Source organism: Lissotriton helveticus, chromosome 9 (assembly GCF_964261635.1).
Source record: "Lissotriton helveticus chromosome 9, aLisHel1.1, whole genome shotgun sequence".
In the NCBI taxonomy this organism is placed as follows: domain Eukaryota; kingdom Metazoa; phylum Chordata; class Amphibia; order Caudata; family Salamandridae; genus Lissotriton; species Lissotriton helveticus.
The window spans coordinates 87,634,486-87,649,395 of NC_136070.1; the positions used below are offsets into that span (position 1 = coordinate 87,634,486).

The window sequence follows — 14,910 nt, forward strand, 5'->3', positions numbered from 1 at the left end:
ATGTCTGAATTGAAAATTTGAAAATAATAAAAATGAGACCTTTTTCTATCATCTTTGTGGCCTTTTGATGTAAATTGTTTGTACCAGTTTGCTTCAGATTAATTTCAAAATTTTGGGACTCAGGTAGAGCCCTAATAATTTATCAGATCTAGGCAGTAGTTTTGTTCTTTGATTCTGTACCCACTTGGACCGTCAGGACAGAATGGGTGGCACAATGGTGGTAGGTAGCAGTGGGGCTACCCCCACTCAATCCAGTAACACAGTGAGCAGCAGCTCCAATGGTGTGTCAGGGAGCTCAGGTGGGTGTCTCTCCAGTATCGGGGTTGGTGGTGCCTCACAACTGACCACAGCAGTGCAGGGAACTTTAGTCCCATTCACTGCACTGACCATCAGCGCTCCTCCAGCGGCCCCAGTGGTGGCGGGCTACTCTGCCTGTTCAGGACTCCGCTTCAAAAGGTATGGCTTCATTGCCAGATATGGGTTTGGGGGATGTGCGGTAGGAGAATGATCAGTTGGGCAGACATATCACAATGGAGGTAAAAGAAAACATTAGGAAGGGAGTTTACGTGAACATGTTTGATTTGATTGTCGATAGGCCTGCACATGATGAGGCCAAGCGTTGCAAAGAATGCTCTAACTCTAGGGACTGCTGCCATTGGCCCTACAAAAAGAGAGCAAGGGAGTTATTGGCAAATTGGGTAAAAGGTTTTTCAGTTTTCTAGGCTATTACTGCAGAACGTTTTTCTAACTTATGTGCCCAACTCGCTTAGTGTGTGCGTTTGATGAGTTTGGCACGGAAGGATTATGAGAAGGAGTTTAGCAGGATTAAGGCCACTAGGCCCAAGTTAGCTTGGGATCAGATTGACTGGCTGCGTCTTATGAAACTGCAACGGGTTGAGGCTATTCCCAATCAGCCCTTTCAGTAGGCCCACGGTCATCGATCAGCCTGGGTCAGGCGGGGGGAGGTTCATGGGATGGATTTTAACAAACAATCGAGGACCCAGCCCCGGGAACATGCAAGTTCAAGCATTGTTCCTCATTATGGGTCTTACCGCTGAACTGAGTTCAAAAGTTTCAGAACATCGGAGTTGTTAGTAAAAGCTCCCACTCCGGAGAAAATGGTTGGCAATGGTCCCATGCCTCAATGTATACAATAATCCCAAAGCAGCTCAAGCATTGTATGGCGGTTTCAAAGAGGGTTTTTGAATCCCAGCAGAAGGGTGTGTTGGTGTATCTTTCTGCAAGAATCAGAAGTCACTCAGGTTCGACCCCGGTGTTGTTAGGGCTAAAATCCTCAAGGAGATGGGTTTGGGGAGGGTGGCAGACCTTTTTAGGGCAGTCCCATTCGACAACTTTGTCTGCTTCCCCCTGGAAGTAGTTCCCAAAAAAAGACCATGGGAAATACAGATTGATGCATAACTCATCAGCACCCAGGGGTAAATCGGTGAATGAAGCCATTGATGTAGCTTTGTGCTCTGTCAAATATACCTCTAAATACGAGTTGATTCCGATCCTGCAGGAATTGGGGACAACAACACTTTTAGTGAAGTCATATATAGAGTCAGTGGTCCGCTTGCTCCCGGTACAGCTTAATGGCTTCCAGTTTGAGGGCTCATTTTATTTTGACAGATGCATACATAAGGGCTGCTTAGTCTCTTGCTCCAATTTTGAGAAATTCAGTACTTTCCTCAAGTGGGCTTTTAGGCAGAGGTCGGGTCATCAGTGGGTGTTGCACTACCTAGACAATTTCCTGTTTCTGGACCCCTGGGACAGAGGAGTGTGATAAAGCTTTGCGGTCTTTCTGTGAATTGACTGTGGGTGTAACCCAATCTCAGGATAAGACCTTTTGGCAGGTTGTCAGAGGAGGCATGTCAGGATATGAGGATATTAGAGGCAATTTTGTGTGATTTTAATGGTACAGTGGTGTGGCCCAGCCCACCCCGGACCAATGATGGCATAGGTTTATTCATTGATGCGGCGGGCAGCAAATGTTTTGGGGCTATTCTAAGTCCAGCATGGTATGCTCAGCAGTGGCCATGGGATAGGGAGCAGTCTGGCTTAGTTGCTATCAATGTCTTTCTTGAGCTGTTGCCTCCTTAATCTGGCCCGAGCAGTTCCACAACCAGTCAGTAGTATTCTGGTCAAACAACATGACAGTGGTAGATTGCATCAATCAGCAGGCAGCAAAGTGTAACATGATCATTAGACTTTTGAAAGGATATTGTTCTGCTATGTCTGTAGCTTAAAGTACTGTATAAAGCCACACATGTCCCTGGGATAATGAACAATGCAGCTGATGCTTTATCTCATTTCAAGTTGCAGGCTTTCAGGTTCCACCACTCAGGAGCAGTGGAGTCCCCTACGCCTTTCCCGGATCGACTGTGGCAGGTTGGTGCCCAAGCTTACCAGACCTCGTGGCAGCCAGTCTTGCACCCAGGATGAAGCATGCCTATGAGGGGGCATTTTGCACATATTTTAAATTGCTTGAGCATGAAGGGGCGGGGAATGGTTAATTCTTGGGGTCTTTGAGGAACGATCAGTGGCATACTCCAGAAGCCATACTGCTGCGATATCTTTCTTTGTAAGGATGCTGGGTTATACAGACCTGACAAAAACCTTCCTGGTGCAGAGGGCATTGCAGGGTTGACGGTGCCTGGTAGGAGCCAAGCCTGATTTCTGGCTTCCCATAGACACGGCGAAGCTGGCTGCAATTATGTCCCCCTTGGGAAACATTTGCATGTCTCCAGATGAGGTCTGCCTCTTTAGGTCAGTGTTTTCCCTCATTTTCTATGGGGCCCTTGGGATAGGCAAATTGGTGGCCAAGAACAGGAGGGACACTTCGGGAGGTTTGCAGTGCACACAAGGATGTACAGTTGTTGAATGGCTCCCTTTCAATTACAGTTCCCCGGTACAAGATGGATCAGGGCGGTAGGGTTGATCACATCCTTTTACATAGGGAGCCATTAAATGTATACTGTCCTCTAGGCATCGTTGACATTTTTCTGGCAAATCGGCATTGGAACATTGGGGGGGCCCCTTCTAGTGCATGCTGATGGGAAACCCTTGACCAAGTTTCAGTTCTGCAGGATCCTGAATGAGGCCATGAGGATGGCAGGTTTTTATCCTTCTAAATATGTGCCGCACTCTTTTAGGATAGGGGCCACCACCACTGCAGCGGCAATGGGCCCGGCAGTCCAAATGATTGGCAGGTGGACCTCAGATTGCTACAATCACTATGTGAGACTTAACATGTGGTAGGGGCCTGGCTGTTAATCCACCTCTTTTTCATTTTGTATTCTCCTGTGGACGAAGGTGGAAGACAAGGGGAGTTGAACAGTCATTGGTTTTATGGATGACCCGTGTTAATGAGGAGGCGATGGAACTTAAAAAAGTGCTGGTGCTGGGCCATTCCTATGTTCGCTACACAAAGGCATTTTATGTCTCAGGTTTCTTTGTGGCCAGACGCACAGGATACCAACTGAATTTTTGTGGTCAAGGAGGGCTGCGTTTAACCCATTTGAGGGATACACTGGACAACTATTGCCTCAGAGGTATACGCCCCTTGGGGTCATTGTGGTTCATCTTTTTTTTTTGTTTGTGGTTCATCCTGACGGCAATGATTTGGTTGAGGTCAGCAGGAGGGACTTGTTTGAACTGGTGAAGTCAGAGTTTGGTTGGCTTGCAAGGAAATTTCCACAGCCCGTGCTCGCATGGTCCAACATCATTCCAATGTTGCAATGAAGAAGTGGTAAGTCAGCCAGATGTCTCAACGATTCAGTGAAGTGAGTGAATAATAAAATCATGTTATCCAGGCTTTGGACCATATCTCACGGCTGCTTAAAGGGTGAGCATTTTTTCTTGCAGGACAGGGTTCATTTGTCCAAGATTGGCATTTAAATCTTTCTTGAGAACTTGTTGGTCTGGTTCATTCATTGTCCACTGTAGGGTTCGGGGGCAGATCGTAGATGAATTATGCTGACCTGTGGTGGGTGAGGTCATTATTGCAGGGACAGATAGGGCCCATACAGGGCATACTTTTTCCCATTTAGACAAAGATAACAGTGGTGTCACAGGACCCTACAAGGGGTGTTGGTAGCAAATTGAATTGAGGTTACATGGGTGCAGGGGGTTGGGAGCAGTTACAGGCAGGCAGTCCTTACCGGCCAACAACCTGTGCAGGCGCAATGGGCACTAAGCTGGCACTGCCCTTTGGAGGTGAAGAAAAAGTGTGTATGGTATGCCCAAGGTAGATATCCAAGTGGACAGGGGGGCCTTGGCATAGGCGTCCCTGGTAGGGGAGGTGATGTAGGCGGCAGGAGTCCTCCCTTAGTCCTAACCAGGTCCTTTTGTTGGCTGGGCAAGGTAGGTTTAGACCACGGGACACCACACTGGGACCAGTCATGATATTACTCGAAGAAAATTTTGCGGATGAACAGGGACACATTTTAGATATGATTAGTAAATAAAGGTATTAGAGTCTCTGTTAAGGTTAGGCATCTAAACCTTGTAAATAGAATTGGAAAAGTCATGGGTTACTGTGCATTGATTTTGAAATATGATTTTTAAATTTGTGTGTGAAATCAATAATGCCGGGGATTTATGATCCCTAAAATAAAAAAGTTAATTTGTGGTGTCCTATTAGTTACTGTGGAGAGAGGTCAGCTGGGAGAACTGTTGGGGGGTTGTGGGGGTCCAAAACTGTCATGGAGGTCTCTGGGGTACCTGGCTGTATGACAAAGGCTCTGGGTAACTGCACATATAGTAGTGCAGCCTGGCTGAAACTGGCGTTTGCAATGCACTATCCCCTAGCCTTCCGGTGAAGGCGGTTATTATTGGGTGAGTTGTTGGGCATGACAACGCAAGAAGTTACAGTGCTTCTCGGTCGATACCTTGCTGATGGCATGAAGTCCCGCTGATAAAAGGGGCAGCGTACAAGTCTCCCTTTCCTGCTCGATGCTTCAGGAAGACGTCACTCTCCCAGGGGCCAGGCCGCAGCACCAGAAGTCTTGTTTCCATTTGGCCATCCCCATAGCCATCAGCCCAGGTCAATGTTGACCTAGTAGGGAGGGCTGGTAGCTCAATGGAGTGTAATGGATTGGGGAATGGCAATGAGGAGTACAGATGATGCAATTGTGCATGTCTTATGTTGATAAGCATATCTGTGTTTAAAGGTCATGCTAACTTTCTCTTTTCTTGCCGGATTGATTTTGTAATGTCGTATTTATGTATCTGGCGGGTGAGGTCATGATCAGTGGCATAGTTTGTGCACATACAGGCATTCTTTTTCCTTATTAACAAAGATAACTGCGGTGTCACGGGACCCTCCAAGGTGTGCAGGCAGAAAATTGAATTGATGTTACACAAGTGAGAGGGTTTTGAGGCTGTCGCTTCTTACTGGACCACCACCTATGCAGGCGCAATGGGTGCTAAGCTGGCAGTGACCCTATGGGGGGGGGCAGAAGAAGTGTGTAGAGGGTGCCCAAGGTAGGTATTCTAGCAACAGGCATACCCCTTGATCAGGAATCCCCGGTAGGGGGGAGATGTAGATGGCTGGGGTCCTCCCTTAACACAACCAGGTCCATTTTCTGGCTGGTCAATGGAGGTTCAGACCAAGGGACACTGCTACAGTGGGGCCAGTCGTGATCTCACTCGAAGCAAATTTTGTAGATGCACAGGAACACATTTTACATATGGTTAGGAAATACATGAATTAGTGTCTCTGTTAAGGTTAAGCATCTAAATCTTAAATAAAATTGTTAATGTCATGGGTTACTATGCATTGGTTTTGTAAAGTGATTTTTACAAATGTTTGTGTGAAATAATTTAGGGGAGAGGGGTTGGCCTAACGGCTAAGGCGCTCGACCTCGGAACTGGGGATCTGGGTTTGAGTCTCGGTAACGACGCCAAAAACCCCCTGTGATTCTGGGCAAATCACTTAATCTCCCCGTGCCTAAAATGAAAGTGTTCCCTCATGTAACGTAACTGGTGCTATGTAAAGCGCTCTGATAACTGATTAGGTTCGGTTCTAGTTCGCGCTATATAAAACTCTGCAAAAAAAAATAAAAAATACGCCCAGGGACTTACAACCCCTAACCAAAAATATTTAGGATCTTATTTATGAGGCCTTGTAACACTTTTGCGCTGCAGTTGCGTCACTTTTCGTGAGGCACCGGCGGCGTAAAAAATGCACCATGTTGCACCCTATTTACCAAGTGACGCATCTAAGTAGATGTGTCACTTTGTAAAAGCCTGCAAAACATTATACCCACTAAAAAGCCTTGTAGAAGTGGCGCAGTGAAATCCATCAGATTTCAAGGCAGCATTTCTAGGACTCCACTGCTCCAAAATCTTATGCCTGCCTCACAGCAGGCATAAGACTGATGCAGGCACATTTAACATGGCACTTGCCCATGTGTAATGATACATTGCTGGATTTGCGTCACATTTGCGACATACTCTAACAATGCGTCATTACTGCGCCTACAGTTACATCAGAAATACTGATGTATCTATAACTACTTCCGACATGGAGCGCCGTACATTAAATACGGCGCATCCATCGTGTCGCAAGGAGGGCGCAGTGAAAACTGTCACATCACTGTTTTCAAGCAGCAATGCAACAGTTTTCATAAATGAGGCCCTCAATTTGTGGTGTCATATAAGTGACTGTAGACAGCGTCAACTAGGAGGATTGTTAAGGGGTTGTGGGAGTCCAAATCTGTCAAGGAGGCCATGGCGGTACCTAGCCATATGTGTTTAGTAATAGAAACAGGGACAAACAAGGTTTTAAGCCAGTCCAAATTACAAGTATGCAATAAAGGGGAATTAGAGGTGGATCCATTGTTAGCCACTTTAGACACGTTTATTAATTTGAAATAATTTTACATGCATAGTAAAATGTTACAACTTAGTTCATAAACAACTGTTAAAAACAGAGTAAACTCAGTAGCGGCCGGCATGGATCGGGGATGGCGAGGCGGAGGGGAGAGAGTGTGAGGGGGTAAAGGGACATTTTAAAAACCAAAAAAAGTCACCTTACTGCCGCGTCTGTCCGTCGTCTCTCCTCGCGAATGAAACAGGAAGCAGGCAGCCAGGCTCACCTGATCAATCACAACGCTGCAATGCAGCGTTGTGATTGGTATGAGCACTGTGGTTCGGCGCTCAGTCAGGGACTGGGGGCGCTCTTTCCCTGTTCTCCATGCAGGCTGCATTACAGCCTGCATGGAGAAACCAGGATAGTGCGCATGACTGTTTGGCCGGCCTGAGAGCTCAATGCGTACTTCGGAGGGTGCTACCACTCGTCCCCTGCTCTGCAGCCCCACCCCTCATGCAAAACTTCTGCAGCAAGAGAACAAAATCAAATGATAATAACATTGCATCATTATCCTTTAACTTTTTTCTTTCTTTTACTGCTTCAAGGCAGGGGGGCCACCACTTAGCAAACAAATTTACACTATTTTATAATAATAACAGAACACACGGATTTTGGCTCACCTTAGTCCAATTATTTAACATTAAGGTTTTCTATAGTGCAAAATGTACACACGCTAAAAATAAGATGAAAACAATTTGCTCCCTGTTCCCACCTGTGCTGATTATAGCGCAAATGCGCAGTTGTTAGTGTAGCAGGTGCAGTCACACCCAGGTCCGATAATGTGAAGCGTTCACTGTGCCCTATTTATGATTGTCTTGTACAACAGGGAAGGTGAGGGGACCGTTCTCCATTACCACATTAGAGTCAATGGCACTCTGTCTGGCAAGGTCACATTACAAAGAAACACAATAGTGTAACCTGCTACCAAGACTACTGGAGGATTCTTCTCCATTTAAATATTGACTTTTTATGAGTGCTTGGAAGAGCAACTTTTGAAACACAATAGTGCTTTAAAATAAAAAATATGTTGACCTAAGATGTTTTGTTGCTACCTTGTATAGCTCTATAAGCCACCACAAGGCCCTCTCAATACACTGTGGGTAGGAGAGGCAGGCGAAATGGAGAAAAAATCAATAGCCCCGGCCCTGTTAAAAAAAAGTGCTGGTGCTTAGCACCTGAAAGCTCCTACACAAATTAAGCACTGCTGTCTGCACTGCTGCGTTAAAATACCGTTTACCCCATTCACTTTAACTAAAAGCAAAATGGTGCTAATGTGTGTGGGTGTGGTCTGTGTTTCACACCAGAGCAAGACTTCTGCACAAGGGCGATTCTGGAGTAAGCTGCTCCAACACAGCCATCACACATTGATGACCTGAAAACAGCCAGCTCGACTGGAACATACTAATGTCTGTGAAATGTGTATCTTTGACTTCTATCAGCTAAATCAAGGGCTTTCGTAAAACTCTGCTACCTTCTCTCATCTGGCATAAATATTTTAAAAATAGCAGGAGGAAAATCTACCTCCTTGGGGGCAAATTCTTCATCAAAAACAGTTTTTGTTGTTAAAAACCTCTACAGAAAGTCTCTTTTGCAAGAAATTTCGCAAGGAGAAATTACAATTTCACGCACATTGTACATATATGTGTGTGTGTGCGTGTGTGCGTGCATGGGTGCGTGCGCGTGTGGAGCGGTGCATCATTTGTTCGTTCAACGTTCGTTTCATACACACATTTCAATATACACACATGCCGTTATCGTTGATGCATTACAAATGAAAATCTGTTCTGAAGTTCATTGTTTGCATAAGCCTTTTTCTGAGCCCGCAGAGCTCCCCTATGGCGTGACCTCTGGCGTTTCACAACCTTCTAGATTTCTCTGATAACGACAATGTTAGTCAAAGACTACATCACATGCGGCTTTCACATCCAATTAAGATGCCCCGGCATTCGCCGCCACAAATGTATATTTAGCGGTCCCACGCATGGCCGAGAGCGAGGACGTAAATGTCACGCAGGAAAGGTCAGCTATCCGCGCAGAGGCGTTCCGCGAGGAGACGCTGATCAATTTTAAGGAATCTCATCTGAGAAAAAAATGACACGTTCTAGTGCGACCTTTTTTTTTTTTTATCTTCCCGCAGAGGGTAATTCTGTGAAACTTCGGCCTTGAGGTGTATTAATGTATTGACATTCGCACATCGACTTTTCTCGCGCTATTCTCGAAACAGCTTGAGGGAGAAAAATGTGACTTTGTGATAAAAAAAACGTTGCTAAAGACAGAACTAGCATAAAATGTGGCTGAAAGGCAGAAAAGGCTGAATTGTTAACGATAGTGCTGTACTATTAACCTGGACACGAGGGGCCTCATTTATGAGGCCGTGTGTCACTTTTACGTCGTCGGTGCATCACTTTTTGTGACGCACCAGCAGCATAAAAAATGTGCCTTGTTGCACCATATTTACAAAGTGACGCATCTAGGTAGATGCGTCTACTTTGTAAACCCCTGCGCTACATTATACCTGCGCCAGGTATAATGTATGCAGGGGGGCGTTCTGACACATTGCTGGAGTTACGTCACTTTTGTGACACACTCCAGCAATGCGTGACTTTTGCGCCATACAGATACGTCAGAAATACTGACGTATCTGTAACTCCTTGCGCAATGATGCATCATACTGTAAATATAACGCATCATTGGTGACGCAAGGAGTGCGCAATGATAAGTGATGCATCGCTGTTTTCTCGCAGCGATGCCTCCCTTTTCATAAATGAGGCCCGAGGTACTGTTCCGGCACGAGGCACAGGGACGTAAAGTACGCCCCTGCGGAGCAAGAGCCCCCCCCCCCCAACCCTTCAGGGGGCCCTCATTCATCCCAATACCAGATATGGAAGACTCAGAGGCCCCTCGTCACGTTCTGCATTACACCATTGACAAGGGACCGAGGGGCTAATTTACAAGCTCAGTGCGTTGCCAGTGCGTCACTTTTATGGGAATAAATGAGGCATCACAGCACCAGGGGCTTGTAAATAAGGACTGAATGTGCTGAAATGAGAGTGAAGGGGCTAGAAACATCACGGCAGCAGCATATTTCAGCTTTTTCCCAGAAGAGCAATTTTATCCCAAAAATCAATGACAGGAATAGCGTTTGTGTGTCTTCAGAGATTAATTGAGGCGCCCCATTTGAAAACATCAATCTTATCTTCAGTGACGTGATAGAGGAATATATCTATCTGCGGATCTTTGAAGGAGGCTTTTGAATAACAGCTTGCAGTAAGTACTGGGACAGAAACGTAGGACCTTATATGACTGATAAGTGAGGTAGGGCTGTTTGATCCTGAACCCCAATAAGTGCTCCAACTTTAAGCCTGTCTCGGTGTCCTGGATTCCCGCATGAGGTAAACCCCTATACAATCTATAAATGCTTATCAGGATGGAGAGGAGCCCAAAACAACAGGATGTAAGCACAAAATGGTATTCCTGCAGCAAACTGGGCCCATTTGGATATTGGGGCACTAATAGACTAGTTCTCCTTCTGCACCAAATGCAATAAGCATGCACAGGGCAAAAGAGCTTGGTGCAAATCGTGCAATGGTGCCCCAGTTTCTACTTATTGATGAGCATGAGACTGAGTCCGGGCCACGAGCAATAATGATCTACCAGCGGAAATTACAAAAATGGTGCACACCATGCACTTTTTGATAGTGCAAACCTGGCCCAAGTACATTAGAGTGCTTTCTAACGTGACTAGACTACACTATATTTTTAGGTCAAAGCCAACCTGTGCTGTCTGGTTTGCTTACGACTTTGTGTGGGCATTCTGAAAGCTTCCATAGGAAGGCATTTCACCCTTTGCTTACTATTGGCTTTGTGGTTTGCAACTCACAGTTGTTTACTTCCTACTTGCTGGATTTATTTGCTTTAGGCTGTCTAGTTTGAGTTCCTCTCTCTCATGTGAGCATTTGTTGTTTACAATATCCTTCCAAGTACTCTCTGACTTCAAATTGAGAGAATTTATGTAACACTCCTGCCGTTTACCCATATGAGAGGGGAGGCTGCAGGATGTTATTTTTTCTAGCACACAACAAAACTAAACTGTGCTGATGTTTCAGAACATATGAGAAAGAAGAAAGTATTTATGACGCACATTCTGTTTGTAATTCTGATATATAGCGGAAACAAAGATTTGAATGCAATCAAATTACTTGAATTCACTAGGTGATGACATTCCTACACATTATCATTTGTGTGCAGTGAAATTGTCTGCCGGTGCAAATGTAATGGTCATTTAAATTGAAAATGTGTTGCCTGTAATGGCCCTGTGCTACCACACCATGCATACTCCACAGTACCCTACTCAATTTTACACCATTCCCCTCTACAACACTCTAGTCCACTCTATGCCCTTCCACTCTACACCACACCACACCACACCACTACATTCTAGGCCACTCCACTCTAAGACATTTTATTCCACTCTATGCCCCTCCACTCTAAGCTACTCTCCGACACGCCATGCCACTTAACTCCACTTAACTCCACACCACTCCACTGTATGCTACTCACTCCACTCCATGACACAACACACCACTCTACTGTACGTCAGTATACACCACACCACTTACCCCACTCCACTTCAGTCTACCCCACTTCATTGCAATCTAACCAATTCTACTCTATGTAACCCAATAAACCCCACTCCACTTCACTGCAATCAATGCCACTCATCTTTACCCCAACCTCCCACACTCCAGTTGAATTTACCCTACTATGCTCCAATCTACCCCACTCCAATCTACCTCACTCAAATCTGCCCCACTCCAATCTGCCCCCACCAATCTGCCCCACTCCAATCTGCCCCACTCCAATCAACTCCACTCCAGTCTTCCCCACTACAGCCCCCCAATTCAACCACTGCACCCCAATATAGCCCACTCCACTCCAATCCACCCACTCCACACCATTCCACTCTATCCCACTCCACTTCAATCTACCCCATTCTACCCCAACTTGACCCCAATCCAATCTACCTCAGTCTACCCCACTCCAGTCTACCACAATCCACCCCATGTTACTCCAATCTACCCCACTACACTCCAATCTCCACTCCAATCTATCCAACTCCACTTCAATCTAACCCACTCGCCTCCAATCTACTCCACTCCACTCTAATACACTCCATTCTATCCCATGCCAATCTACCCCACTCTAATAGACTCCACTCCAATCCAACCCACACTGTCCCAATATAGCCCACTCCACTCCACTCTATCCCACTCCACTCTACTATGCTCCTCGCCAATGTACCCCACTCCAATCTACCACAATCCACCCTATTTCACTCCAATGTACCCCCACTCCACTTTAATCTTCACTCCACTCCAGTCTATCCAACTCCACTCCACTATACTCCAATTTAGCCCACGTCACTGTACCTCAATCTACCCCACTCCAATCTACCACAATCATCTCCATTCCAGTCTATTACAATCTACCCCACTCCAATCTACCACAATCAACTCCATTCCAGTCTACTACAATCTGCCCCACTCCAACATACCACAATCTACCCCACTTCTCTCCAATCTACCTCACTCAAATCTGCTCAATCTATCCCACTCCACTACAATCTACCCCACACTACTCTATCTCAATATACTACAATCTGCTCCACTGTATCCCAATCTACCCAACTTCATTACAGTTAAATCTACCCCACTCCAAACTATGATACCCATCTCAAATCTACCCCACTCCAATCCAAGATATCCAGCTCCAACCCAGAACCCCCACTTTAATCTACCTGACCCCACTCCACCCCAATCCACCCTACTCCAATCCATCCCACTCCAATCTAACCCACTCTACCACAATCGTTCCCAATCAACCGGACTGCAACCCATTCCAATCTACACCTAACAATCACAATCTACCCAACCCCACTGTACCCCACTCTACTTAAATCTACCCCACTCCACTCTACTCCAATATACCCTATCGACCCTGCTCCAACATCCAACCCCACCTCACTCAAATCTACCCAGATCCATTCCAATGTACTCGATACTAATCTACAGAATCTTCACTTCACTCCACTCCATTCCAATCTACCCCACTCCACCTTAATCTACTCCTTTCCACTCCACTCCAATCTATCACACTCTACTCCCATCTACTCTACTCCAATACACCCCAATGCACCCCACTCCACCCTTCCTCAATCTACCCCACTCAATCTAACCCACTCTACCCTAATTTACCCCACTACAATCTACCGAAATCTACCCGCCTCTCTACCACAATCTACCCCATTCTATTCCTCTCTAATACAACCCACTCCACACAAGTCAACCCATTTCACCCCACTGTACTCTAACCCAATCTACCCAACTCCAATCTACCACAATCTACTCTACTCCATTCCAATCTACCCCTCCGCACCACTCTACCCCACTCCACTCCAGTTTACCCCAATTTACCCGACTCCAAACTACTCCATTTCAATCTATCCCACTCTATTCTATTCCAGTCTACCACACTCCTATCAAATCTACCCCACTCCACTCTCCCCCAATTTACCCCACTCCATTCCAATCCACCCTATTCCAACCCACCCAGTCTACCCCACACCACTCTAATCTACCCACTCCACTCAAATCAACCCCAATTTACCCCACTCAACTCTTCACAAATCTACCTCACTCCACTCCAACTACCCCAATACACCCCACTCCACTCTTCTCCAATCTACCTTAATCTACGCTACTCCTATCTACCCCACTCAAATCTATCTACCAAATCCACCCCACTTTACTCTAGTCGACCCCACCCTACTCCACTCCAATCAACCCATTCCACCCCAATCTACCCCAATTAACCCCATTCCACACTTACCAGATCTACCTCACTTCACTCCAACTACCCCAATACACTCCATTCCACTCTTCCACAATCTACCCTGATCTACCCTACTCATATCTACCCTACTCCAAGCTACCACAATTCACCCCACTCCACTCCAGTCTACCCCACTCCACTCCAATATACTCCACTTGAATCTACTCTAATCTGCCCACTCCACTCCCAATCCCCTCAAACACACCCTCGTTTCCCCAATACACCCCTATCTACCCCAATTCAATCTATCCAAATCCAATATACCATCCCAATCTACCACATTCAAATCCACTCCACTCCAATCTATCCCACTCAACACCACTCCAATCTACCCCGCTCTACTGCACTACAATCTTCCCCAATAGACCCCTCTCCAGTCTACCTCACTATACCAAATCCAACCCACAGCAATCTACCCCATTCTACCCCACTCTACCCCAGCCTGCTCCACCCCAATATACCCCACTCTGCTCCAATCTAGCCTATTCCACTCTACCCTAATCTTGACGACTGCAATCTACCCCATCTACCCCCCTTCAATCTACCCCAATTGACCCCACTGCAATCTAGCCCACCCCTCTTCTCTCCACACCACTAACTTTAAGCCATGCTGAACAGCAGCCACACTGGTATACAAAACACATTGCCAATGGCTCTTGCATGGGGGAGACCTATTGATTTTGCCTATGCTGGTTTCTTTTTATGCACAGAGAAATTGCACCTGCGCATACTCCACTGGCTCCCCATCGAGGCTAGAATCACCTTCAAGATTCTCACCCATGCACACAAGGCACTACACAACACAACACCAGCAAACCTGAACAGCTGACTCAAATTCCACGCATCCCATAGGATCCTACGATCAGCCCAGCTCTCCTACGACTGTGGTTCCTGCACCAGAAAGACCAGATCGGGAGGCCACTCCTTCTCATTTGTCGAGGCCAGAGCCTGGAATGCCCTTCCGCTCCACCTCAGATAGACAACATCGCTCCCCAACTTCACGAGAAACCTAAAAACCTCGCTTTTCAACAGACCCCCTCCTTGATTGACTGTAAAAGTCATTTCTTGAAGTCACTGTTTCAGCAAGTGAGGAGGAGTGAGACGGAGACTACAAGAGAGGAAATAAGAGGAAGAAAGAGAGCGAG

The 14,910-nt window shown here is 46.3% G+C and overlaps 1 protein-coding gene across 6 annotated transcripts in view; it reads left to right on the forward strand.

Annotated features, from left to right (window-relative positions):
* The window catches only part of LOC144782636 (uncharacterized), a 235,348-nt gene that overhangs the window by 57,012 nt on the left and 163,426 nt on the right, over nucleotides 1-14,910 (forward strand). For 2 of the 6 annotated variants that reach the window (XM_078661990.1, XM_078661991.1), the window contains one exon: nucleotides 2,317-2,566. The exons of the other annotated variants lie outside the window; for them this stretch is intronic. In XM_078661990.1, coding sequence (XP_078518116.1) covers nucleotides 2,317-2,455 — 139 coding nt within the window. In that variant the 3' untranslated portion in view covers nucleotides 2,456-2,566. Of the gene's footprint in view, nucleotides 1-2,316; nucleotides 2,567-14,910 lie in introns of those variants that run through there. 6 annotated transcript variants of the gene reach the window in all.